Source organism: Trichomycterus rosablanca, chromosome 25, assembly GCF_030014385.1.
Source record: "Trichomycterus rosablanca isolate fTriRos1 chromosome 25, fTriRos1.hap1, whole genome shotgun sequence".
Taxonomy (NCBI): domain Eukaryota; kingdom Metazoa; phylum Chordata; class Actinopteri; order Siluriformes; family Trichomycteridae; genus Trichomycterus; species Trichomycterus rosablanca.
Window position 1 is genome coordinate 10,292,501 of NC_086012.1, and position 27,702 is coordinate 10,320,202.

At 43.1% G+C, this 27,702-nt stretch overlaps 1 protein-coding gene across 3 annotated transcripts in view; it reads left to right on the forward strand.

The window, feature by feature from the left end:
* pard3ab (par-3 family cell polarity regulator alpha, b) overlaps positions 1 to 27,702 on the forward strand; it is a 152,245-nt gene that overhangs the window by 17,131 nt on the left and 107,412 nt on the right. For all 3 annotated transcript variants that reach the window (XM_062988060.1, XM_062988061.1, XM_062988062.1), the window contains exons 2-7: positions 5,127 to 5,228; positions 18,123 to 18,318; positions 18,522 to 18,703; positions 22,149 to 22,292; positions 24,871 to 24,962; positions 25,237 to 25,320. In XM_062988060.1, coding sequence (XP_062844130.1) covers positions 5,127 to 5,228; positions 18,123 to 18,318; positions 18,522 to 18,703; positions 22,149 to 22,292; positions 24,871 to 24,962; positions 25,237 to 25,320 — 800 coding nt within the window. The remainder of the gene's footprint in view (positions 1 to 5,126; positions 5,229 to 18,122; positions 18,319 to 18,521; positions 18,704 to 22,148; positions 22,293 to 24,870; positions 24,963 to 25,236; positions 25,321 to 27,702) is intronic.

Here is a 27,702-nt window from a genome sequence, read left to right on the forward strand (position 1 = left end):
TAATTTTTTTAATTTTTCCCGTTTTTCTCCCCCTTTAGCGCATCCAATTGCTCAATTTGCATTGTGCTTCCTCTCTGTCTATGCTGAACCCCGCCCTGACTGAGGAGATCGAAGCTAACCCATATCCCCTCCGAAACATGGGCAGCAGCCGGATGCATTTTTGCCACCCACACATTGATGAGTGTGGCGCCACCCAGCGTTGCATGCGGAGAGACACACCCTAAGGGCACTCTTCCTCATCTCTTGTGCAGGCGCCTCTAATCGGCCGGCAGAGGTCGTAATCGCATTCTGACAGAGAGAGACCCACATCCGGTTCTTTGTCCCGCCCCCCCCAACTGAGCAACCGGCCAATCGTTGCTCATACGGCCACTCAGCCTCGAACCGGCGAGGCAGAGCTGGATTCGATACGATGTACTCAGAATCCAGCTCTGGTTGCAGCGTGTCTTTTTACAGCTGCGCCACCTGAGCGGCATCACATCATTATTTAGTTTTTTCACCTCATTACTAGCCCTAAATTGCCCCGTCCCAACTTTTTTTGGAATGTGTTGCAGGCCTGAAATGCAGGAACAGAGGTATATTAACAAATGAATTGAAGTTGAGCAGATAAAACATGAAATATCTTGGGTTCAAACTGTCCCAACTTCTGATTTAAGGTTGTACATACTGTATGTAACTGCCAGGACCTGTCTACGTTACTACATCACTGCAGATATGTTTTCTTTGTCTACAACAATAAAGGGTCGTCGTACTCTAAATTGGAACCGACCAACCCTACATAGATCTTGGTTCCATTCCTGCACACGTTCACAAGTCGTGCTCCATGTAGCGGAGACTTGAAAGCCGATTTCTTGTTCTCGTGTGAGCTGATGTCTCTTACAGCTTGAGGGATGAAGCTTTAATGAGCCAATGTGCCTGACTATTTTTAGCACTGAATGATGAAAATCTTCACACAAGTTTTTACTTACGCTCACACACACACACACACACACACACACACACACACACACGGCTGCTGTAGTGCGTGCTATTAATGAGGAATTCATAATTTATATTAGCATATTTGTTAAACATTCACTTTTAATTAAATACACTGATCAGCCATAACCTTAAAACCACCTTGTTTCTACACTCACTGTCCATTTTATCATTTTATTTATGTTTCTCTACATACTGTTTTAGCCTGCTTTCACCCTGTTCTTCAATGGTCAGGACCCTCACAAGACCACCACAGAGCAGGTATTATTTGGGTGTAGGATCGTTTTCAGTGACACTGACATGGTGGTGGTGTGTTAGTGTGTGTTGTGCTGGTATGAGTGGATCAGACACAGCAGCGCTGCTGGAGTTTTAAAATACCGTATCTACTCACTGTCCACTCTATTAGACACTCCTACCTAGTTGGTCCACCTTGTAGATGTAAAGTCAGAGACGATCGCTCATCTATTTCTGCCTTCTATTGTGTTGTGTGAACAGTACAGGGATCTGACGACTGAGTAGTATGTTCGTGGCTTCAGGTGACCCTTGACCCAAAAACCATCTCCTAGGGTCACGAACCTTAGGCTGTTCTCGAGTCAAATAATGATAATTAAATAAACTTGTACGCAAACACCCCCTTGTGGAAGCTTTATGTTACATCTTGTAAACCACAGTGGGACCAGATTATACAGAGCAGAGCACATAGAGTAAAATGGATGGTTTGTGCTGTCTGGGTCATGGGCAATGTGGGTTGCTTAAAAAACCCTGTCCTAGGTAACATCATGCTTTGTATGGCAGGTTGAGCTGGACATAAATACTCCTGAACCTAAGAGTGTTTCCTTTAGCTTTTTGTTTGTAGAGACTGGAGTCAATATGCTTTGCCTTGCTGCTCTATGTAAACAAGTGTTATGGGTGGAGGAGGTTGAGGAAGAGGGTGGTCAGACAGGGTGTGAGTGTGGCTTAGTAAATGAGTGGTTGAGTTGGGTTGTGTATGATGTTTCTTGGTTCCTGGATGCTCCTTTCTGAGAGTGTCAAATGGGTTTTTTTCTTGCTGCCACTGTGAAAATACATTGTGTGTGTAAACCTCCTGCTGGCTTGGTAAAAAGAAGACTGCAGGCTTGAAAATGTGTTGGGGTGCTTGGGTGACAGTGGTCTAATGCACTACTACACTACTACAGCTCTGCTATTGGCTAAGGGGGTGTCTGGGCAGCTGTAGCCTAGTGGTTAAGGTACTGGACTCGTAATCAAAAGGTTGCTGGTTCAAGCCCCACTGCTGCCAGATTGCCACTTTGAGCAAGGCCCTTAACCCCAAATTGCTTAGATTGTATACTGTCACAACTGTAAGTCACCCTAGCCTCTTCTAAATGCTGTAAATGTTAATATGATGGGCTGTGTCTGGGGGAGGGCAGGCGGAAAGGATTGCTCATTGCTACTGTAATTGTGACTTTGCTGGCTTGAGTTAGTCTTTGTTGGGCCATGTGACCTGAGCAATTTGATACACTTTTTTTCTTAGTGGCTTTGAGAGCCTAACACACACACACACACACACACACACACACTGTGTGTGTCCTAATGTCTCACAATGTCCGTCTCGTATTACTGAAAGCAGCACCAATTGGAAACATAGTCACAGAAAAGGAAAGGTGAGGAGGAGAGTGGGTGGTGATGAAGAGCACAAGTGTATAGTAGGTGTTGGTGCTAGTTTGGATGTGGAAGCATCATTTCTCTCTACAGAAGAGGATCAGGGAGGAGAAAAGCCGGACTCTGAAGGTACAGTTGGCTCTGATTGGCTCATACCAATAAGCAAAATATTAATCAGATTAATGATTAGTCATGTTTATTATTAACAGATATTTTTATATTGTTAATTAATTTACAATACATAACAATTAACACTTAAATTAAAGGTGGGAATTAAGGTAAAGAACTAGACGTGCACTGAAATCCGATTCCTCACTGAATCGACTCGTTGGAACCGATTCCAACTGAATCGACCTTGCTGAATCGATTCCGACTAAATCGGCGCTTATCTGATGCTCAGAAGACAGATTTCGAAGGAATCGACTCATCTGAATCGATTCCGATTGAATCGACTCTGCTTAATCGATTCCGACTGAATCAGCGCTTATCTGAAACTCAGAAGACCAATTCCAACTGAATCGACTCGGATGAATCGATTCCGGCTGAATCAGCGCTGGTCTGACAGTCAGAAGAACACCTAGGTTAACAGAGCCGTTCTCTAGGGCTCAATAATGTCCACTAAATAGTCAAAAGTGTATGGACACTTGACCATAAGCTTTTTGGACATCTTATTCCAAACATATGCCTGTTAATACGGCCTGTTAATGCCTACTTTAAAGCTCATTTAGGCCTGGATTACAATCAGTGTGCCAATTCATCTCAAATGTGTAATGTAGAGGTTTAGGTTTAAGGTGCACAGGACCTCAGTGTTAGCAAAGGGGACAAAATTCTAATAAGGGAGAGTCCACATACTTCTGAATGTATGGGTTATAGCATTTGGTCCATAATATGTCTTTTTAAATGATCTATAGGAAAACTTCATTTATGAAGTCACCGCTTTTAAATGCACCATAGGGAGCTAGAGGGAACCAATCACAAGCCTGATCATCACATGGACCTGCTGTATCAGACAGTCATTGGGTTCTCAGCATGTGAACTTGACGTCTTTTGACCGTTGCGGTATGTAAACAGGGATACGAGCGCAAATATGAGGGCTGTTACACTGGTTCTTTGTTTTGTTTTGTGTTGGTCCTGTGAAAAAGTACAAATTGTGGACGATCAGCCATTAACTTTAACATATACCGATGTTCATGTACCTCGTTTACCCAAAAGTATGCAGACATCCTATTCCAAAATAACAGGCATTAATAGGTGTGTAGCAGCCTTCACGGTACTGATATGACCAGGGTGTCAGTGGCCATTTTTGCCTGTTTAACCAACAGACCTTGCTTTGCGCCACGAACTGTAGCTACAAATTGATTAACAGGTGTGTCTGAAACATCAGAACTCAATCATTAAAAGGGCTATTTACATACTTTTGGCCTTAAAGTCTACCTACAGCTGGTGGTATTTACACCTTTACACCTGTCATTTGCAAAACACATGATGAAAGTGGGTCTATTTGAAAACCTAGTGAGCTGCCTTGCTGCCTACTGCCTACCTAGGCAGCTGCCTAAATAGAGAGGATTCTTTTTTGTGAGAAAAGTTGTGCCGCACTGAATGCTGGGATTGCTTTCACTACTAAAGAAGCATCGGATACTCTTTTTGCTATTCAGTCAGATCATCACTTTGAAATAAGGTACCTTAGTAGGCAGCATTTTATGGCATCAAAGAATTTAGACATGCCATTTTCTTGGGAGCGCGTAGAATGACGTAAATTGCGCCTATGTAGCGAAATCGCTAAGTTTTCAGACAGACCCGTAGAGTGCAATATACAGCTAGTCAAAAGGTTACGTACACTCATCAGAATTGTGTGTCACGACAATCTTGGGATTTCTGTCACTACCAGAAATAATCTTGGCTAATAAAGTTCAACAGCGCCATTCAGCTTTGTAGCATGGCGTCCTGATTCCTCATTAGTGACATTCGTATCGATTAAGCTAGCTTAACTGCGCTTATTTGATAGAACACAAGCATGTTAATGGGAAAGTCTATAAAGCTCTGAACATCTGCATGGCCTCGGGAGCGACTGTACAACATAGGTGCGGACATTAGAACTTCAATGTGACCCCCTCATCTGGTCACCCGGTTCAACAGGGGTAACTAGCAAATAAAATGGCTCCACAGCCCGAGCATCCTTTTACTCGTACGGTGTAAAACTTTTATCTGGGACATTGGTAGCCTATCAATTAAAAGGTTAAGAGTTCAAATCCCAGCTCTGCTATGCAGCTACTGTTGGGCCCTTGAGCAAAGCCTTTAATGCTCTAAGCTCCAGGGGCGCCAAACAGCTGACCCTGCGCTCTGACCCCAGCTTCCAGACGAGCTGGGATATGCGAAAAAGCATTTAATTATACTGTACACGTTTGTGTCTGTTCTATTCTATACTATACTTTGGCATTGCCAGATTTGCGTTTTCATCACGGTTCTAATGTCATCATGCCCAGAATTTAATCCATCCTCTCTCGCCCCGGCAGGATGCAGGCTACTGGGTGCAGGTGCACAGGCTGGAACACGGTGATGGAGGGATTCTGGATCTGGATGACGTCCTGAGTGACGTCGCAGACGATAAAGACCGGGTAAGTGCCGCTCGGAATCTGACTGGCATGCGTCTCTGGACTGTTGTTTGTTACATAAAGGGAGTTATGCAATGCATATTACACAAATATTTGAGCTTTGAAAGCTGTTTGGTCTTGGTCATGTGACTGTGACTGGTTAAACAGCTACATGACATAAAGGTGTTCCAATTAAAAGGTGGAAAAATTATACCAGCTCGTAACTTCAGAAGGTAGGTGACCAAGTGAAGGAATCCTCATGTCTGCACAGAGAACGTAATTAACATGACTAATAAAAGGGCGGCACCGTAACCGAACTCAACTGTTATGCTAATTATCGCGGTGAATGAGTAGAGTTAAGTACAGATATATTGAACCTTGTCGATGTCTGACATGTCACTGACCCAGAAAGCAAAATAGTGGTAGTGCTGGTTTCAGTCAGTGCTTTTAATCATTTACTTATGACGCTCTTTGTCAGACAAAGCTCTAAGGACGGTTTTGTCAGGAGCTCATCCCTAAATTTGCCCGTGTGTAAAGGTGTTTGGGTAATGGTGCTGTTCTGTCGCTGCTACCTCAGTCACCACAAGTATAAAGCATCCTGAGAGGACTTGGGCTGTGTTCAAAATCATCTCCTACATTCTGTATACTGCACTCAGTATGTACTGTATACTTCATACTGCACTCAGTATATACTGCATACTGCACTCAGTATATACTGTATACTGCATACTGCACTCAGTATATACTGTATACTTCATACTGCACTCAGTATATACTGTATACTTCATACTGCACTCAGTATATACTGTATACTTCATACTGCACTCAGTATATACTGTATACTGCATACTGCACTCAATATATACTGTATACTGCATACTGCACTCAGTATATACTGTATACTGCATACTGCACTCAGTATATACTGTATACTGCATACTGCACTCAGTATATACTGCATACTGCATACTGCACTCAGTATATACTGCGTACTGCACTCAGTATGTACTGTATACTGCATACTGCACTCAGTATATACTGTATACTTCATACTGCACTCAGTATATACTGTATACTTCATACTGCACTCAGTATATACTGTATACTTCATACTGCACTCAGTATATACTGTATACTGCACTCAATATATACTGTATACTGCATACTGCACTCAGTATATACTGTATACTGCATACTGCACTCAGTATATACTGTATACTTCATACTGCACTCAGTATATACTGTATACTGCATACTGCACTCAATATATACTGTATACTGCATACTGCACTCAGTATATACTGTATACTGCATACTGCACTCAGTATATACTGTATACTTCATACTGCACTCAGTATATACTGTATACTGCATACTGCACTCAGTATATACTGTATACTGCATACTGCACTCAGTATATACTGTATACTGCATACTGCACTCAGTATATACTGTATACTGCATACTGCACTCAGTATATACTGTATACTGCATACTGCACTCAGTATATACTGCATACTGCACTCAGTATATACTGTATACTGCACTCAATATATACTGTATACTGCATACTGCACTCAGTATATACTGTATACTGCATACTGCACTCAGTATATACTGCATACTGCACTCAGTATATACTGTATACTGCACTCAATATATACTGTATACTGCATACTGCACTCAGTATATGCTGTATACTACATACTGCACTCAGTATATACTGTATACTGCATACTGCACTCAGTATATACTGTATACTTCATACTGCACTCAGTATATACTGTATACTGCACTCAGTATATACTGTATACTGCACTCAATATATACTGTATACTGCATACTGCACTCAGTATATGCTGTATACTACATACTGCACTCAGTATATACTGCATACTGCACTCAGTATATATTGTATACTGTATACTGCACTCAATATATACTGTATACTGCATACTGCACTCAGTATATACTGTATACTGCATACTGCACTCAGTATATACTGTATACTGCATACTGCACTCAGTATATACTGCATACTGCACTCAGTATATATTGTATACTGTATACTGCACTCAATATATACTGTATACTGCATACTGCACTCAGTATATACTGCATACTGCACTCAGTATATATTGTATACTGTATACTGCACTCAATATACAGTATACTGTATACTGCACTCAGTATATATTACATACTGTACTCAGTGTGTACTGTATACTGCATATTTTCTTTAGTATGTGCTGTATACTGTGTACTGCACTCTTTTTGGTACTGGTCATCATTTAGGTTGCATACTGATTTGGGGCTCCAAGAGTACACCAGTAGTATGTAGTAGGTAATTTAGAACACAGCCCTTGATTCATCATGGGGTTTGATGAGGCATTGATGGCTAAAGACACGACCGTGGCCGACCTGCCGTGTGTTTAGTAATCTGAGTCTTTGGCTCAGTAGTTCATGTCTCAGCTGTGCCATCTTTCCACCGTGTCCTTGAACAGAAGCATCAGCTCTATCGGTATGTGTTTTCATTTGATGCGTGAGGTTTGGTTAGTTAAGCCCCAGTGGTCAGAAGAGGTCAGAGCACTGAATCGTCATGGGTGGGAGACACTGAGAGTATGGTTGTTATAGTCCGGGTTTGAATCTCAACTGTGCTATAAGACAACCAGGCAAAGCTCTGCAATAGACTGCAACTCTGTCTAGGATATTACTCCTTTGCGTTCAGTGTTTCCTGGTGGAACCGGACCCGTCACATTCCTGACCAGATTAAAGCTGGCGAGGAAAATGAAATGAATAGATAACCTTATCAAAAAAGCCAAGTTTTAAATAAAAATGCCATCCCGTCCGGGTTTTTAGTTCATTGTAGGACCCACCGTGACTTGAACCAGGATAAAATAGAGCCAAAATGTATAAAGAAGATATATTTTAATAATGCTATTTTTGCCTGTGTACAAAATACACTGATCAGCCATAACATTAAAACCACCTCATTGTTTCTACACTCACTGTCTATTTTATCAGCTCCACTTACCATATAGAAGCACTTTGTAGTTCTACAATTACTGACTGTAGTCAATCTGTTTCTCTGCATGCTTTGTTAGCCCCCTTTTATGCTGTTCTTCAATGGTCAGGACCCCCACAGTACCACCAAAGAATAGGTATTATTTAGGTGGTGGATCATTCTCAGCACTGCAGTGACATTGACATGGTGGTGGTGTGTTAGTGTGTGTTGTGCTGGTATGAGTGGATCAGACACAGCAGCACTGATGGAGTTTTAAAATACTGTGTCCACTCACCGTCCACTCTATTAGACACTCCTACCTAGTTGGTCCACCTTGTAGATGTAAAGTCAGAGACGATCGCTCATCTATTGCTGCTGTTCTTCTGGACCTTCATCAGTGGTCACAGGACGCTGCCCATGGGGCACTGTTGGCTGGATATATTTTTGGTTGGTGGACTATTCTCAGTCCAGCAGTGACAGTGGGTTGTTTAGTGACAGTGGGGTCATACCAGCACAACACACACTAACGCACCAACACCACCATGTCACTGCAGTGCTGAGAATGATCCACCACCCATATAATACCTGCTCTGTGGTGGTCCTGTGGGGGTCCTGACCATTGAAGAACAGGGTGAAAGCAGGTTAACAAAGTATGTAGAGAAACAGATGGACTATAGTCAGTCATTGTAGAACTACAAAGTGCTTCTATATGGTAAGTGGAGCTGATAAACATGTACAAAATTAATTTGAGTGAGTAACCTACATACCAGTAGATGTTTGCTGCCATCTGCTGGCGGAGCAGTGAAATTACACCACATACGTAAAAATGGAGGCTAATAATGGAGTTCAATGTTTTAGCCACACGTATTGCTAACATGTCATGTGGGAAAGTAAATATTTACTGAGGAGCAAAATTTTACTTTAATAATACTAGAGCAACAAATAACGTTCCACACAGAGTTTAACATGCAGTCAGGGTGACACAATTACAAATACATTAGGTTTTCCTGCTCCTGTCAGAGCTCTTTGAATGTAGCTGGATCCAAAGGTGCCACATGTGCACTGAGGGTGCATCCCAAATCAACATTAATACTTTTTAAACATTAATAACTTCCCTCTCAATTCAAGTGAAACATCAGCTGTGCAAACCGTAACTTTTTTAATAAAGAGTATTACTTAAGCAATTGCTTTTTTGTTTGTCAGCTAGCTGTTGTCTGTGGTTAGCCATTGAGTTTCCAACCAGTGAGACGTCTCAGCATTGCACACATTTATTTCATTAGTTGTGTCCTTAAAGCTAAATGTAATAATTCATAGAATCTTTTAAATGTAATACTCTTTGTTGAATGTTGAACTCTTTGTTCAACAGTAGTAGAAGTAGGAATATTACCAGTAGTAGTATAATTATTATTGTTAATATCAGCATCTAACCCTTAACTTAGTCTAATGTTTAGGTTAATTGTGCTAAATGAATTAAAAGAACATATAAGTACATTTATAATTTGAAAAAAAAATACATCTAGTGAGCTGCCTTGCTGCCAACTGTCTACCTGGGCAGCTGCCTAAGCGATAATGTCAACAGCTGCCCCCGTCTACCATCACATAGTTAGCTTACTAAGCTAATAGAGTTAGTCTTTGTTTGTGAGGAAAGTGGTGTTTGTTTATTTATTAGGATTTTAACGGCATGTTTTACGCTGGTTACATTCATGACAGGACCGGTAGTTACTCATTACACAAGGTTCATCAGTTCACAAGGTTATATTAAACACAGTCATGGGCAATTTTGTATCTCCAATTCACCTCACTTGCATGTCTTGTGGGAGGAAACCGGAGCACCCGGAGGTGCCACACTGAATGTCGGTATTGCACCCTAACCCTAACCCTAGCCTTTTTTGTGAGGAAAGTGGACCAACTAGGTAGGAGTGTCTAATAGAGTGGACAGTGGCTGCTGTGTCTGATCCATTCATACCAGCACAACACACACTAACACACCACCACCATGTCAGTGTCACTGCAGTGCTGAGAATCATCCAGCACCTAAATAATACCTGCTCTGTGGTGGTCCTGTGGTGCTTTTATATGGTAAGTGGAGCTGATAAAATGGACAGTGTGTGTAGAAACCAGAAGGTGGTTTTAATGTTATGGCTGATTAGTGTATAGACATCACCATAATACCTATTATAATAATATTTATATAGAAGTATTTTATATTTATATTAAAGTTTGTCGTACCCATGTGCCCCTTACACTCCTTGGTAACCAGTGCAGTCCAACAAGGGTTTCAACTTCTATAACAATCTATTTATTGTTCATTCACCGTGTCCACCAATATCCTGCAGCTCGTTTTTCAGAAGACAGGGGGTGCTGTTGGTCTTCTCATCACAGTTGACCAAGTCCGGCATGGGAATCCTTTCCCCCTGTTCTCCAAATGGGAGGGTCACACTACAAATTTTCTGTAATTGACTCCCGTGTTGATTATAGATGACTCGACCAGCATAATTGTGGGTTGTTTTGTGCGTGAGGTTGGAGATTTGGTTCCAGCGGAGTTTTAATTGGGGGTTTGTGTAAATGCTGGGGATTTTCTGTGTTTATCCTGCGTAATAATAGTTTCTTCTATTGTCTTGTGTGTTTCCTTGCTCGGGTCTCTTGCTGTTTGTGAGGAACAGACACAAGATGTTTGCAGGACGTAGTCACCGGTCGTAAACAGGAAGGCCAAGGAAGTCAGGAGCCTTAAAAATGGACATAAACGTTCATCCACGACTCGCCATTGTTATTTTAATAGACGCGTTTTAAGCCGGATTCGATGGGACAAGTCGCTGACCCATTTCACGCGCCTATGTGAAAATCATTCCGAGTCGTCAGCGATTGCCAGCTTCCCGTGATATCTGCCACGCATTGTTTGTTTGCCCTTTAGTTCAAAACTTGTCGAGTGCTTGTCGAGTGCAGGGGAGGAAGATGAAAAAATGTGATATGAAAAACAGAGCACAGCTCAGGTTCACAGAGTCTATCCTTAAATCCTTTGATTCATTAATCGCAGCTTCCACCTTTTGTTCAGGTTGAAGGTACTTGAACGTGAAGCACTTTCACCATCATTGGACTAGTGTGCTTGTTTATATATATTCACGGAAGTTTGGAAAAGCAATTGCACCTTAAAACAGAACACCAAAAAAGGTCATCAAACACCCACATTAACAGGACGTAGACTTTTTGGCATTTAGCAGACGCTCTTATCAAGAGTGACTTACAGAGGTGCCTCCACAGTAATCATTTCTCTACCCTAGTTTAAGTAGACAACAGTCCAATGATCTCAGGAGCTCAGTGAATTCCAGCGTGGTACCGTGATAGGATGCCACCTGTGCAACAAGTCCGGTCGTGAAATTTCCTCGCTAGTAAATATTCCACAGTCAACTGTCAGTGCTATTATTACAAAGTGGAAGCAATTGGGAACGACAGCAACTCAGCCACGAAGTTTTAGGTCACGTTAAATGACAGAGCGGGGTCAGCGGATGCTGAGGTGTATAGTGCGCAGAGGTCGCCAACTTTCCGCAGAGTCAATCACTACAGAATTTCAAACTTCATGTGGCCTTCAGATTAGTTTAGGAACAGTGTGTAGAGAGCTTCATGGAATGGGTTTCCATGGCCGAGCAGCTGCATCCAAGCCTTACATGACCAAGCGCAATGCAAAGCGTCGGATGCAGTGGTGTAAAGCACGCCGCCACTGGACTCTAGAGCAATGGAGATGTGTTCTCTGGAGTGACTAATCACGCTTCTCCGTCTGGCAATCCAATGGACGAGTCTGGGTTTGGCGGTTGCCAGGAGAATGGTACTCGTCTGACTGCATTGTGCCGAGTGTAAAGTTTGGTGGAGGGGGGATTATGGTGTGGGGTTGTTTTTCAGGAGTTGGGCTCGGCCCCTTAGTTCCAGTGAAAGGAACTCTTAATGCTTCAGCATACCAAGAGATTTTGGACAATTTCATGCTCCCAACTTTGTGGGAACAGTTTGGGGATGGCCCCTTCCTGTTCCAACATGACTGCGCACCAGTGCACAAAGCAAGGTTGATAAAGACGTGGATGAGTGAGTTTGGTGTGGAAGAACTTGACTGGCCTGCACAGAGTCCTGACCTCAACCCGATAGAACATCTTTGGGATGAATTAGAGCGGAGACTGTGAGCCAGGCCTTCTCGTCCAACATCAGTGTCCGACCTCACAAAGAATAAACATAGCAGTGCAATGGATTTTTGGTAGTCAGTAGTATGCTGCAGAACCAGTATCTCAGAAACTAGCAAAAGTCTCATGTTGATTCTCTAGACAGTCGCCTTCTAATCTGCCGCTTCTCCAAAAGCTGCTGCCCTGCAGACCTCAACCCACCGAGAGTTCAGCAAAGCCGAACACACACAAACACCCAGAGCTTATGAGGTCAGGGTGCTGCGGTCACTTTTGTGGTTGATGAGTAAAGCAGACTTCGCGAAGCTCGGCGGTCGTGACCTCTAGTGAGAGAAAATAGAAGATGATCCACACAGGACGGAAGAGAGTGCAACCTCGAGGGAACTTCCTGTCAAAACCCTGCCATCAGGCTGCCCATTTCTGACCTGTGTGTGTGAGAGAGGCAGAGTCTGTGTATTAGCTGAGATTTAGAGCTCAGAGTTTCTGTTGCTATTGAAACCACTTAAGTTGCGTTGTGAATCTTGTGTGTGTGTGTGTGTGTGTGTGTGTGTGTGTGTGTGTGTGTGTGTGTGTTCCCTTGGGGGAACATTGTACACCAACATACATGCCAAATGATGCATTTTAGCATTACTCATGACGCTGAATTGAAAGGTGTCTCATTGTCTCGTCAAGCTAAGCGTATTAATATTCCATTATATTGCTCATTAGCATAGCAGTATATTATGCTAGTTCACCGCTGAGATCTGGGTTTGAATCTCATTTAGCAGTTTCAGCAGTGCTGTCAGCTGGCTGGGAGCCTACACAGACACAGATGGATATATCTATTTTTCCCCAATTACCTGATGCTTCATCTCTACTGATGCTGATCCCTTACTGCTGATGGAGGTGTCCCCTCTGACACGTGTGCAGTAGCCGACTGCATCTTATGTGGATCAGCTTTGTGTATGGAGAGCCACACCCTGTCCACATTATCCCTTGACTCTGTGGGATCAGTCGTAATTGCATCAGTTATGAGGTCCCTATCCGGCTCTTCCCTCCCTCCCTGGGATGGTCAATGCTCTGCCATGGATTGGTGCCCCTTATTGGGGTATTTGGGGAACTGGACCATAGTGGACAATCTTTGATGTTCTGTTCAGTTCAGTTTGCATAACACGTGCTTACTCTACTTTGTGTAGAGTAACGTCAGTGTGAAGCCTTTGACATTTCTCCACATACACAGTGCATTGACAAAAGTCTGTGGACACTTACTTATAATTCATTCCGTCCCAAAACATGGGTATTAATAGTCACCCATTGCTTTGCAGCTATAACAGCCTCCGCTCGGTCCACTGAGACAAAACATTGCAGTGCATCTTTGGGAATTGGTTGACATTAGGGTACAGACAGGTCAGAGGTCAGACAACCGTGTCTTCATGGATCTTGCTTGTGTACAGGGGTACAGTCATGCCGGAACAAGGGAAAAAACCTTCCCCAAACTGTTGGCAGCAAGTTACATTCATTTACATTTTTGGCATTTAGCAGACGCTTTTTATCCATAGCGACATCGTTGCATACAATTTGAGCAATTTAAGGTTGGGAGCCTTGCCCAGGGGCCCAACAGTGGCAACTTGGCTGTGGTAAGGCTTGAACCTGGCAACCTTCTGATTACTAGTGAAGTACCTTAACCTCCTGAGCTACCACAGCAAGTTAAAAGCTCGATTGGATTTCTACACCCGGAATTGATTCTCTTGATAGATTTTCTACACCTGAACTTAATCATTAGGAGGAGTGTCCACTTTCTTCTTGCCAAATTGTGCGTATGTTTTACTGTGTGTGTGTAGGTGTGTGGGTGGTAATGCCTTCATCAGGCCCCACACAGCAAACAATCTGTTCTTACTGTGTGGTAAATAAGTCCCTATGGGTCTATGAGGATCTGTGTGGATGAGTGCTGAGCATCTCTATTATTATATGTCTTGCCACTGACCTGCTGGTGCAGTAATACAGTGGACAGAGTGCTGACGGAGGGAAATAGTGGCTGTAACGCTGTCCAACTGCGGGCGAAAGAACAGTTCCGTCGTGTGCTCTAGCTAAGGTAACCCCTCTTGAGTGGCGGCTTGCGATTGATTATGCAGGGATCTGCTCAGTGCTGTCAGGTTTAAATGAGCAACCACAGTGCAAGTCACATTTGGAAATTGACCCTTTACAAATACACTACATGACCAAAAGTATGTGGACACCTCTTCTAATGATCGCCCCACCAGTTATCCAGTTCCGAGGTTTCAGTTTCGCCAATTGCTAACAGCTGTATTTGCTACAATCAATTAACTGAAGTAAATAATATGCTTCTAAATTTGCCGTGACAGTATGGGGAAGGCCTTTTCAGTTCCAGCATGATTGTATTGAGCCTTGAGCTCAACCCCACCAAGTACAACATGACCAAAAGTATGTGGACACTCCTTCTTTCTATTTTATTTTTGCATTTTCTCCCATCTTCTCCCAGTTTAGCCTAGTCAGATTGTCTGCTGCTGCTGGGGGATCCCTGATTGCAGTCGAGGTGGGTATATTGCTGCTCACGCCTCCTCGGAACCGCGCACAGCTCTTAGCGGAACCCCTTTTCACCCATGCATTATGCACAGGTGCCTCTCTACCTGCCAATCAGGGTCCTTACACAGCGTTTGAAGACCCCACCCACGTAGTCCAGCTATCCCGCCCTAGCAGAGACGTGTCTGCTGCAGGCACTGCCAATTATGCTTGCTAGATGGTGCCCAGCCGACCGGTGGCAATGCTGAGTTTTGAACCGAGGACTTCAGTAACAACAGTAAGTGATCAGAAAGTGTCCACTTATAAATAAACATGCATTGCAATGCATCCTAATAAATTGGCCAGTAAGGTGCTTTTGCACCTGATACACTCATACCAGAACAATACACTGCGTCTCCCAGGAATTGGTCATGAGAACATCAAATCACTGTTCTACACTAACTGTAGGGGGAACCGTGCTGTTACTCATATTTTTCATACATAGCATCTTTTAATCTGATCCTGACCAGCACAAGCAGTGTCCCTGGTAATTTGGTTAGGTTTATTTAATTAGTGCAGACTCTGTTATTATGAACAGCGGCCACCATCATGTTCTCATTTAATACCAAATTGCTTAATTAGACTAGCTTGATAACTTATCTTGGCATGAGAATGACCTATAGAGTTCTATATTTAAAACGAACCACTGAAGTTCTAAAATGTGTAACTCTTTTCTTTCATGTGCACACATTCTCGGTTCTCTTCCATTAGCTCAGATACACACAGGGACGAACTAAGACACAATAATTGGTATCATATGTCCTTTTTTAAAGCATAGGTTTCTCCCCTCTCTCCTAAATAGCTCTCGGGTCTCTCGGGACTCGGTCGTGGGAACGTCAACACGCTGCTCTAATTGAGGAGGCACACACATTCGTGAGCGTACGTCATAAATCTACACGCCGTGTTAGAAATATTTCGGTAAAGCCCACTGGAAAACATAAAATTAATGACTATACTCTAAATTAACTGGAATGTTCTTGTACTAGGTTGCTTGTCTTAGCAAAATGTGTAAATACAGAAGTGGACGAATCATAGGGTACAAAACTAGCCCCCCTTCCTTTCCCCCAGAAAAGGTAACCCTCGAATTTGGCCGATTTGTGTAATGGTATAGCTCCAGGTATTAATAATTTACCAATAATACACTGATGATCCAAAACTTTGGGACCACCTGCCTAATATGCTGTCAAACAGCTCTGTCTCACCAGGATATTGCCATGCCATTACCAGCAGGTCCTTCAACTTCTGTACACAGTAAGTTTACTCATCCTACAGTGGGTCTTGGAGAAAATGTGGGCAGGAGTTAGCAGGGGTACTTTGACCGACCTGTGACTACTCAGCCACTACAATTAAAGCAGTCATCAGTTTGAGCCACAGTAGCTCTTCTGTTGGTCCCTACAAGACCCCATGGCCTTCATGTCTTCTTGGCATCAGTGAGTCTTGGCCGCCCAACAACCTGTTGGCGGTTCTTGGCTTGACGCTCCTTAGACCACTGTCAGTGGGCACTCGTGACTGAGCATCCTTTATTTTTATTACCATTTGTTTAGCATTCATCATTTGACCGTTACATGCAAATTGTTTGGGGTGGTCGTAATATTTAGGCTTCTCAGTGTAATTACATTCTTACACACATTCTATTCCATTTACCTGTTGGATACTGGGGACTTTAAGTCCAAGTTTTGACATTGAGTGGTGCTCAGGTGGCGCAGCAGTAACTTGCTGGGTTCGAGGGGTTCCACTGGTATTCGAATTCCCAACAATGCCATCGTCTCATCCATACATAATTGGCTATGTCTCAAGGGGGATGGCTGAGGCCCCGTGATGGATGGGCGTCCAATCTTGGGTGTGTTGCTTCTTGGGAATGTGGACTCAACACCACTCTGACAAAAACACAGTGACGGTTGAATATGAACAAGTGTTGAGTAATGCCTTTCGGTTGCTCCAGTTGCCCGCATATTTGATTTCACGCAGTTTGCCCTTCCCTCATGGCTAGATTTACATAACACCATGAGCCTCCCTTGCCATCCTTGGAACCTAGGCACTGTAGTTACCACTAGTGTGCTCTTCACCATTACGCCACACCATATCCATATACCATTGATATGGAGGTGTGTAATGTGGTTTAGAGACACACATCAATGCGACGTTTCTCCTCTGAAGTCCATGGTTATTTCTTGTGACAGTGGACTCACCACCACCAGCCTGACACAGATGCCACCACGGTAGAACATGAACGAATGTTGAATGATTCCTTTTGGTTGCTCCCATTGTGTCACTTCTGTATCATGCTGCCTGTGCATTACATCCTTATATTGATGCTTGAGGTGTGGCTGGGAGTCTAAAGTAGAGAGATAGGCAACATGTCTACTGTTAAGCTGTTGTATGATGTTGTAAGCAGATAAGAAACAACAGTTAGCACAGAATGTAGGTTCCAAGGTCCAACACATAATGTAATGTGGCTAGAGCAGTATAAAGGGAGGACCATAGTATCTGTTTCTTGTTCTTCAGCTATTCCACTGCTGTAAGAACCCACGATCATGCCTGAACTCCAATCCAGTCAACTTTAATCTTCGTTATCTATTATCATCTGACCTTATTTTTTCCATCCGTGTGCTTGACTGGCCTGCCTGCAGTCCAGATCTTTCTCCGGTTAAAAATGTATGGTGCATCATTAAGAGGAGAATTAGACAACGGCGACCACGGACTGTGAAGCAGCTGAAGACTCACATCAAGCAAGAATGGAGAACCAGTCCACTTGCAAAACCCGAACGATTAGTGTCCTCAGTTCCCAAACCATTAAAAAGGCTCTATGTTTCAAATATGTTCACAACATGTGATAAAGTTGGTCAGGTCTTTTCTTTCTACTTTCTACTTACTTTGGGCAGTGGTAACTAAGTGGTTAAGGCACTGGACTAGTAATCAGAAGGTTGCCGGTTCAATCCCCACTGCTGCCAAGTTGCCACTGTTGGGCCACTGACCAAGGCCCTTAACCCACAGTTGTTCAAACTGTATCCAGTCATAAGTCACTTTGGATGGAAGCATCTGCTAAATGCTCTTCTGCTCTACTTGTTTTTTTGTGTTTTACAAACCGTCCCAACTTTTATGAAAACGGGGGTTGAATAGTGTGGACGCAGGGTCTCTTCCTACCCTAGCTAAGGTATTACACTGTAAAGTAATTGTCAATCTCTCTCCGTGTAGTTGGTGGCAGTGTACGAGGAGCAGGAGCCTCACGTTGGAGGAGGCGATGGGACAAGCGCAAGCTCTACAGGTACTCAGTCTCCTGATCTTTTCTCTGGGGAGGTGTCCACCTCAACTCCCATCTCCTCCTTCCAGCCCTTCAGCACGTACCAGCCCAACAGCGAGATCGAGGTCACGCCTTCAGCGCTCCGCACGAGTAAGTGCCCTTGCCTTATTTTAATTGGTCGAGAGTGGTTAGTTCCCACCCTCAAGTGTATTAATCTACACCCTGACAATTAGCAAGTAGGAACTTGTAGCTTAATCATCAATCAAAGCCTTGCAGTGATTTTCCACTTAAAATCCATTTAAATCTGGTTAAACCAAACTTGAGTGTAAATTTTTTTTTTGTCTCTCTCGCAGATATGCCTTTGCACGTAAGGCGTAGTAGCGATCCTGCGTTAATAAGCTTGACTTCGCTGTCTATCTCGGACCTGAACCCTCAGCCTGAAGAGCCCTCGAGGAAGAATCCGACACGCTGGTCGAGCACAGCTGGATTTATCAAACCGCGCTATTCCACCGACACCAGTAGCCTCGAGAGGAAGGTATGCACAATCATTAATGGTCAATCAGACAATTGGGACAGTGGTAGCTTAGTGGGTAGAGGTGCGGGTTTGAATCCCAGCTCTGCCATACAGCAAGTAGGCAGCATTTTGAGACATCCTTCTTCTCTGGAATGCATAGGATGACGTACAGTGTATCACAAAAGTGAGTACACCCCTCACATTTCTGCAAATATTTCATTATATCTTTTCATGGGACAACACTATAGACATGAAACTTGGATATAACTTAGAGTAGTCAGTGTACAGCTTGTATAGCAGTGTAGATTTACTGTCTTCTGAAAATAACTCAACACACAGCCATTAATGTCTAAATAGCTGGCAACATAAGTGAGTACACCCCACAGTCAACATGTCCAAATTGTGCCCAAATGTGTCGTTGTCCCTCCCTGGTGTCATGTGTCAAGGTCCCAGGTGTAAATGGGGAGCAGGGCTGTTAAATTTGGTGTTTTGGGTACAATTCTCTCATACTGGCCACTGGATATTCAACATGGCACCTCATGGCAAAGAACTCTCTGAGGATGTGAGAAATAGAATTGTTGCTCTCCACAAAGATGGCCTGGGCTATAAGAAGATTGCTAACACCCTGAAACTGAGCTACAGCATGGTGGCCAAGGTCATACAGCGGTTTTCCAGGACAGGTTCCACTCGGAACAGGCTTCGCCAGGGTCGACCAAAGACGTTGAGTCCACGTGTTCAGGTTCATATCCAGAGGTTGGCTTTAAAAAATAGACACATGAGTGCTGCCAGCATTGCTGCAGAGGTTGAAGATGTGGGAGGTCAGCCTGTCACTGCTCAGACCATACGCCGCACACTGCATCAACTCAGTCTGCATGGTCGTCATCCCAGAAGGAAGCTGACGCACAAGAAAGCCCGCAAACAGTTTGCTGAAGACAAGCAGTCCAAGAACATGGATTACTGGAATGCCCTGTGGTCTGACGAGACCAAGATAAACTTGTTTGGTTCAGATGGTGTCCAGCATGTGTGGCGGCGCCCTGGTGAGAAGTACCAAGACAACTGTATCTTGCCTACAGTTAAGCATGGTGGTGGTAGCATCATGGTCTTGGGCTGCATGAGTGTTGCTGGCACTGGGGAGCTGCAGTTCATTGAGGGAAACATGAATTCCAACATGTACTGTGACATTCTGAAACAGAGCATGATCCCCTCCCTTCAAAAACTGGGCCTCATGGCAGTTTTCCAACACGATAACGACCCCAAACACAACCTCCAAGATGACAACTGCCTTGCTGAGGAAGCTGAAGGTAAAGGTGATGGACTAAACCCAATTGAGCACATGTGGCGCATCCTCAAGTGGAAGGAGGAGGAGTTCAAGGTGTCTAACATCCACCAGCTCCGTGATGTCATCATGGAGGAGTGGAAGAGGATTCCAGTAACAACCTGTGCAGCTCTGGTGAATTCCATGCCCAGCAGGGTTAAGGCAGTGCTGGATAATAATGGTGGTCACACAAAATATTGACACTTTGGGCACAATTTGGACATGTTCACTGTGGGGTGTACTCACTTATGTTGCCAGCCATTTAGACATTAATGGCTGTGTGTTGAGTTATTTTCAGAAGACAGTAAATCTACACTGCTATACAAGCTGTACACTGACTACTCTAAGTTATATCCAAGTTTCATGTCTATAGTGTTGTCCCATGAAAAGATATAATAAAATATTTGCAGAAATGTGAGGGGTGTACTCACTTTTGTGATACACTGTATATAGCTTTTCACACGGACCCTATAACTCTTGGATTACATTAAAAGCAGTAACTTCCTGTCCTGTCATTAATATATTCAGTGTGAAAGTGTGAAACATGGCATTAACATCCTAATAAAAATAAAATACAAGCAATTGCCAAATGAAAGACATCAAAGCTCATCAAGCTGGAAGCCTTCGCACTAAAATAATGGGTGAAAATTTTACAAAAAATGTGCCAGAAGCTTGTTAGCACCTAGCGAAATCATTTATTAGAGGTTATCAACATTAGATGTGTAATTTTTTACACATCACTATAATACTTAAGGTAGTGGGGGAGTTTTTCTGATAGGAACTGTATATATACACTATATATCTCAGTGGTTTTTTGCAGTGCCCCCCTTTTGTAGATAATGTTCCACCGTGACACACCTGTACACATCTTTTACTTTCAACCTCAAATATATCCATTTATATAATCAATCCAGAATGGCATCATGTACTATAATGAGCCCAATATGGTGCCGCTTATACACAGTAACCAATCCAGAATGACATAATGTACTATAATGAACACAATATGGTACCGCTTATACGCAGTATCCAATCCAGAATGTCATCATGTACTATAATTATCCCAATATGGTGCCTCTTATATACAATAACCAATCCAGAATGGCATCATGTACTGTAATGAGCCCAATATGGTGCTGCTTATACACTATGACCAATCCAGAATGACATCATGTACTCTAACAAGCCCAATATGGTGCCTCTTATACACAATAACCAATCCAAAATGTCATCATGTACTATAATGAGCCCAATATTGCACCGATTATACACTATGACCAATCCAGAATGACATCATGTACTATAACAAGCCCAATATGGTGCCTCTTATACACAATAACCAATCCAAAATGTCATCATGTACTATAATGAGCCCAATATGGCACCGCTTATACACAATGACCAATCCAGAATGACATCATGTACTATAACCAACCATGAATATTATAATTCTTTATACTACATAAAAAATGTCATCATTTGGGCACTCAGGTCGCGCACACTTGGCCACCAGATCTGACATCTCGAACAACAACGATTGGTTCGTCCATTGGGTTGGATTCCGAAGGGTGCAATTACGACCTCTGCTGGCTGATCAATGGCGCCTGCACAGAGACGGGGGATAATGGAGATCAGTGAGTGACTCTCCATGTTGAGACTGATCCCCATATGAGCTCGCCTCGTGCAGGTGAAAAGATGCAGTCAGCTACTGCACACGTGTCGGAGGGGGCTTGTTAGCCACGGCTCTCCTCGGTCAGGAGTGGAGGTCTGCAGCACTAGAGAGTAAGCACAGTGCAATCGGGTAATTGGATGGTACACACAGTCTTAATCTATAATGCTTTCTTTAGAATGCACCTATAATATAACCAAGCCAGATTAGCATCAAACCTAATGATAATAAAAAGCATTAAAAACCCTATTCTGATTAGACTGGTTTAGCTGAGCGGACCCAAATCACATCATTAGTTTATGATTTAATACATCTGTTTGCAGTAGTTGTGACAAAAACATCTAATAATTAGGGTGTCCACATACTTTTGGACATATGCTGTACTGTAACTTTACCTATAATGACACCTCTTGCTGAAATTAACCCAGAGTCACTCCTGTCTGTTCTGGGTGAGATCATGATCGTACGTCTGTCTTCCTCAGGGTCCAGGTTTGGACACGTACCGAAGTCTTCCTCGCGATGCGGGTCACCGGAGCAATCAGAGAGAGTTCCAGCGGGAGACCAACCGATCCTCCTTGAGCGCCAATCACCCCATGGTGGACCGCTGGCTCGAGCGACAGGAACAGGTAGGGGCATGCGTAATTCTGTTAGGTCCTGGGTTTGATTCCCAGGTGGATCAGTTTAGGGTCTTTCTGTGTGGAGTTTGTCTGTTTTTTTTCCTGTACCTGTGTGGGTTTCCTCTGGGAGCTCCGGTTTCCTCCCACAGTCCATAGGCTACCTGTAAGTGTAAAACATAACGTTTAAAATCTAAATAATAAATAATTAATGAATAAAAATAATAATAAAAAATAATATTAAATAACTAAAACACATTTAAAAAATGCTGCATTAACTACAACGATAAATGTTTATTATCTAATAAATAAATAAATTTATTTAATTAATAAATATATATGAATTTAATAATTATCTTTTTATTTAATAAATATTATGTCATTAATTTTTATTTATTTAAAAAATAATAAATCCTAAATGTTACTTGCAGAATACGTCAACAGCATCCAGAAGTGCAGCACTCTGTGCATTTGTGTTTTGGTGCGTGCGTGTGTGAGTGTGTGCGTGTGTGCGTGTGTGTGAGTGTGAGAGAGAGAGAGAGAGAGAGAGAGAGAGAGAGAAAGGGTGTTTAACCAATCTCTGTTGTTTTAATCAAATCACTGAAGCGAAGGTAATGGCTCTTTTGGACTTGTTGATGTATTGCAGCAGTTGAAACGTCCAGTTAAGTAGTGCTGCACAATTAAATCAACACAATTTAATAGATCAGCTGTGTGTGTGAGAGAGAGAGAAAGAGAAAAGTAAAGGCTGAGAGAGCTACATTTGAGAGCTTTTCAATCCACAACTATGGGCTGTAATATAGGCTGTGTTTATGCTTGTAGTTCGGTTCACTTGGTCCAGACTAACCATGAATTTAAGACGTTGTTACATTTAGTCCTGGTTTAATTAGCGTTCACGGGACGGCATGGTGGCTCAGTGGGTAGCACTGTCACCTCAAAGCAAGAAGGTCTTGGGTTCAATGTGCGGCCAACCCCTATACTTTGTTGCATTTGCGCATGGAGAGTTATTTATTTATATCATTGGAAATAAAATAACGTTTTAAATTATTTAGATCCCAACATGCTCTCAGCCAGTGCAGTGGTCTGTTAAGATAGCCCACCACTGCTGAGATCTGGGTTTGAATCCAAGCAGTGCTATTGGCCGGCCGGTTGTCTAGCCAGACATGATTGACTATGTCCTATCTGGTAAATTGGTGTCCTGTCCTGGGTTTGTTTAGATGCCTTTGGTTCGTATTTAGTTAGTGATTAGTTTTGAAATGGACTGACACCCCCCCTGCTCAAGCTCTCTTGCTACACATAAAAGATTCTGGAGCTGTGCTGCACCCACACTGCCTACCGCGAACACTGTGTGTTGATTTGCAAAAACACTCCAGAATGGCATTCGTTTGATTCGTGGATGCAGGAATAATTCACACACCCGAGGAAATGGAGCCGAACGCATTCACACATAGCGACGGAGAGTCAGGTGCCATGGCAACAGAGAGCAGAGAGGGTTTCAGCATTGTCATTTAGGGCACAGTAGGGGTGTTGCGGTAATATCTGGTGGTGGTTTTGCAGTGTTATAAAGTGAAAGAGAAAGAAATACGTCTGTGATTTATATGGCCAATAATATGTGGACACCTGACTTAAGCTTGTTGTGTATTCCAGATTTAAACCTTTTGCAGCTACAACAGTTTCCACTCTTCTGGAAAAGCTTTAAACGTTAGTTTTGAAGTGTGTGTTTTATTATTATAGTAAAATTTCATCAAAAAACGGGTCCGTCGTGGATTAGAAGCCGCTGAAACAGGTGAGGGCGGCACGGTGGCTCGGTGGGTAGCACTGTCGCCTCACAGCAAGAAGGTCCTGGGTTCGTTCCCCAGGCGGGGCGGTCCGGGTCCTTTCTGTGCGGAGTTTGCATGTTCTCCCCGTGTCTGTGTGGGTTTCCTCCGGGAGTCCAAAAACATGCAGTCAGGTTAATTGGAGACACTGAATTGCCCTATAGGTGAATGGGTGAGTGTATGTGTGTGTGTGTATGTGTGTCTGCCCTGCGAAGGACTGGCGCCCCGTCCAGGGTGTTACTGTGTGCCTTGCACCCATTGAAAAGCTGGGATAGGCTCTGTAATTTACACTGATCAGCCATAACAATAAAACTACCTCCTTGTTTCTACACTCACTGTCCATTTTATCAGCTCCACTTACCATATAGAAGCACTTTGTAGTTCTACAATTACTGACTGTAGTCCATCTGTTTGTCTGCATGCTTTGTTAGCCCCCTTGTTAGCCCCCTTTCATTTTAACCATATTAATACCATTACTACCAGCTAGACATATCACTGCAGTGCTGAGAATGATCCACCATTTAAATAATGCCTGCTCTGTGGTGGTCCTGTGGGGGTCCTGACCATTGAAGAACAGGGTGAAAGCAGGCTAAAAAGTATGTAAAGAAATAGATGGACTACAGTCAGTAATTGTAGAACTACAAAGTGCTTCTCACTTGCATGAAGAAATATCTTCTGCAGCTTCATGTGTATTTAACAAGGCTTTACTGACCTGTGTAAAGCCTGGATATTGGATGCATTATGGGTAATGTAGTTTCTGTGGTTTGGGATTTCAGGAGGAGGCACAGGAGGAGGACGGAAACGCGCGGATCGACCTGGTCGGCCGAGACGATACGAGTTTAGAGCACTCAGGAGTGAGCTCACTAGAGTAAGACCTTCTTTTGAACTCATCTTAGCTCAGCTCACCTAATAGCACATTGTAACCACCTGTTTTGTCTTTGTTTTTAACCTGACCGTTCTCATCTCAGTTTGATCTGCAGGTAATAAATGAATCAAGCTCTGTGTGGCTTCTGTCTCCTTCTTTTTCTTCTTGTGTGATGCCTTTTTCCAGCTCAGTAACTCCAGCATGGACTTATTTGGTGTTGGTTAATTAATTAATGAATTGTATTAATTATTTCGTTTCATCTGATGTGTGTTTTCAGTGATATAGTTAAGCTTGTCGAGGTGTCTAATGATGGAGGACCGTTGGGTATCCACGTCGTGCCTTTTACTGGCCATGACTGCAGGTAATGTGTGTGTGTGTTGTAAATTTCTGCACTGTAGCACCGTTGCTGCCATTGCCAAGAGACCCCTCTACCCATGTACCTGTGCTAAATTGGGTTACCCTGTGTCTCAAAGTCTCAAAGTCAACATAGGTGACAACAGTAGTGGAGCTAGAACCAGTGACCTTATACTTGTCTAGTACCTTAACCGCTGAGCTACCAGCTAGACATATTTCAGAACTCAGTTCAGTCCATTATAAGAAAGTAGAGGAAATATAAAACTAAAACTACACTACCTAGATCAGGCTGAATCTCTTGTTCATGTATTATGAAGACTAAATCAATAACAATTATATGTTATATCAATACTACATATCAATATTATATTTTATATACAGTGTATCACAAAAGTGAGTACACCCCTCACATTTCTGCAGATATTTAAGTATATCTTTTCATGGGACAACACTGACAAAATGACACTTTGACACAATGAAAAGTAGTCTGTGTGCAGCTTATATAACAGTGTAAATTTATTCTTCCCTCAAAATAACTCAAAATACAGCCATTAATGTCTAAACCACCGGCAACAAAAGTGAGTACACCCCTAAGAGACTACACCCCTAAATGTCCAAATTGAGCACTGCTTGTCATTTTCCCTCCAAAATGTCATGTGATTTGTTAGTGTTACTAGGTCTCAGGTGTGCATAGGGAGCAGGTGTGTTCAATTTAGTAGTACAGCTCTCACACTCTCTCATACTGGTCACTGAAAGTTCCAACATGGCACCTCATGGCAAAGAACTCTCTGAGGATCTTAAAAGACGAATTGTTGCGCTACATGAAGATGGCCAAGTCTACAAGAAGATTGCCAACACCCTGAAACTGAGCTGCAGCACAGTGGCCAAGATCATCCAGCGTTTTAAAAGAGCAGGGTCCACTCAGAACAGACCTCGCGTTGGTCGTCCAAAGAAGCTGAGTGCACGTGCTCAGCGTCACATCCAACTGCTGTCTTTGAAAGATAAGCGCAGGAGTGCTGTCAGCATTGCTGCAGAGATTGAAAAGGTGGGGGGTCAGCCTGTCAGTGCTCAGACCATACGCCGCACACTACATCAAATTGGTCTGCATGGCTGTCACCCCAGAAGGAAGCCTCTTCTGAAGTCTCTACACAAGAAAGCCCGCAAACAGTTTGCTGAAGACATGTCAACAAAGGACATGGATTACTGGAACCATGTCCTATGGTCTGATGAGACCAAGATTAATTTGTTTGGTTCAGATGGTCTCAAGCATGTGTGGCGGCAATCAGGTCAGGAGTACAAAGATAAGTGTGTCATGCCTACAGTCAAGCATGGTGGTGGGAATGCCATGGTCTGGGGCTGCATGAGTGCAGCAGGTGTTGGGGAGTTACATTTCATTGAGGGACACATGAACTCCAATATGTACTGTGAAATACTGAAGCAGAGCATGATCCCCTCCCTCCGGAAACTGGGTCGCAGGGCAGTGTTTCAGCATGATAATGACCCCAAACACACCTCTAAGACGACCACTGCTTTATTGAAGAGGCTGAGGGTAAAGGTGATGGACTGGCCAAGCATGTCTCCAGACCTAAACCCAATAGAACATCTTTGGGGCATCCTCAAGCGGAAGGTGGAGGAGCGCAAAGTCTCGAATATCCGCCAGCTCCGTGATGTCGTCATGGAGGAGTGGAAAAGCATTCCAGTGGCAACCTGTGAAGCTCTGGTAAACTCCATGCCCAGGAGAGTTAAAGCAGTTCTGGGAAATAATGGTGGCCACACAAAATATTGACACTTCAGGAACTTTCACTAAGGGGTGTACTCACTTTTGTTGCCGGTGGTTTAGACATTAATGGCTGTATATTGAGTTATTTTGAGGGAAGAACAAATTTACACTGTTATATAAGCTGCACACAGACTACTTTTCATTGTGTCAAAGTGTCCTTTTGTCAGTGTTGTCCCATGAAAAGATATACTTAAATATCTGCAGAAATGTGAGGGGTGTACTCACTTTTGTGATACACTGTATATATATATATATATATATATATATATATATATATATACAGGGGTTGGACAATGAAACTGAAACACCTGGTTTTAGACCACAATAATTTATTAGTATGGTGTAGGGTCTCCTTTTGTGGCCAATACAGCGTCAATTCATCTTGGAAATGACATATACAAGTCCTGCACAGTGGTCAGAGGGATTTTAAGCCATTCTTCTTGCAGGATAGTGGCCAGGTCACTACGTGATGCTGGTGGAGGAAAACGTTTCCTGACTCGCTTCTCCAAAACACCCCAAAGTGGCTCAATAATATTTAGATCTGGTGACTGTGCAGGCCATGGGAGATGTTCAACTTCACTTTCATGTTCATCAAACCAATCTTTCACC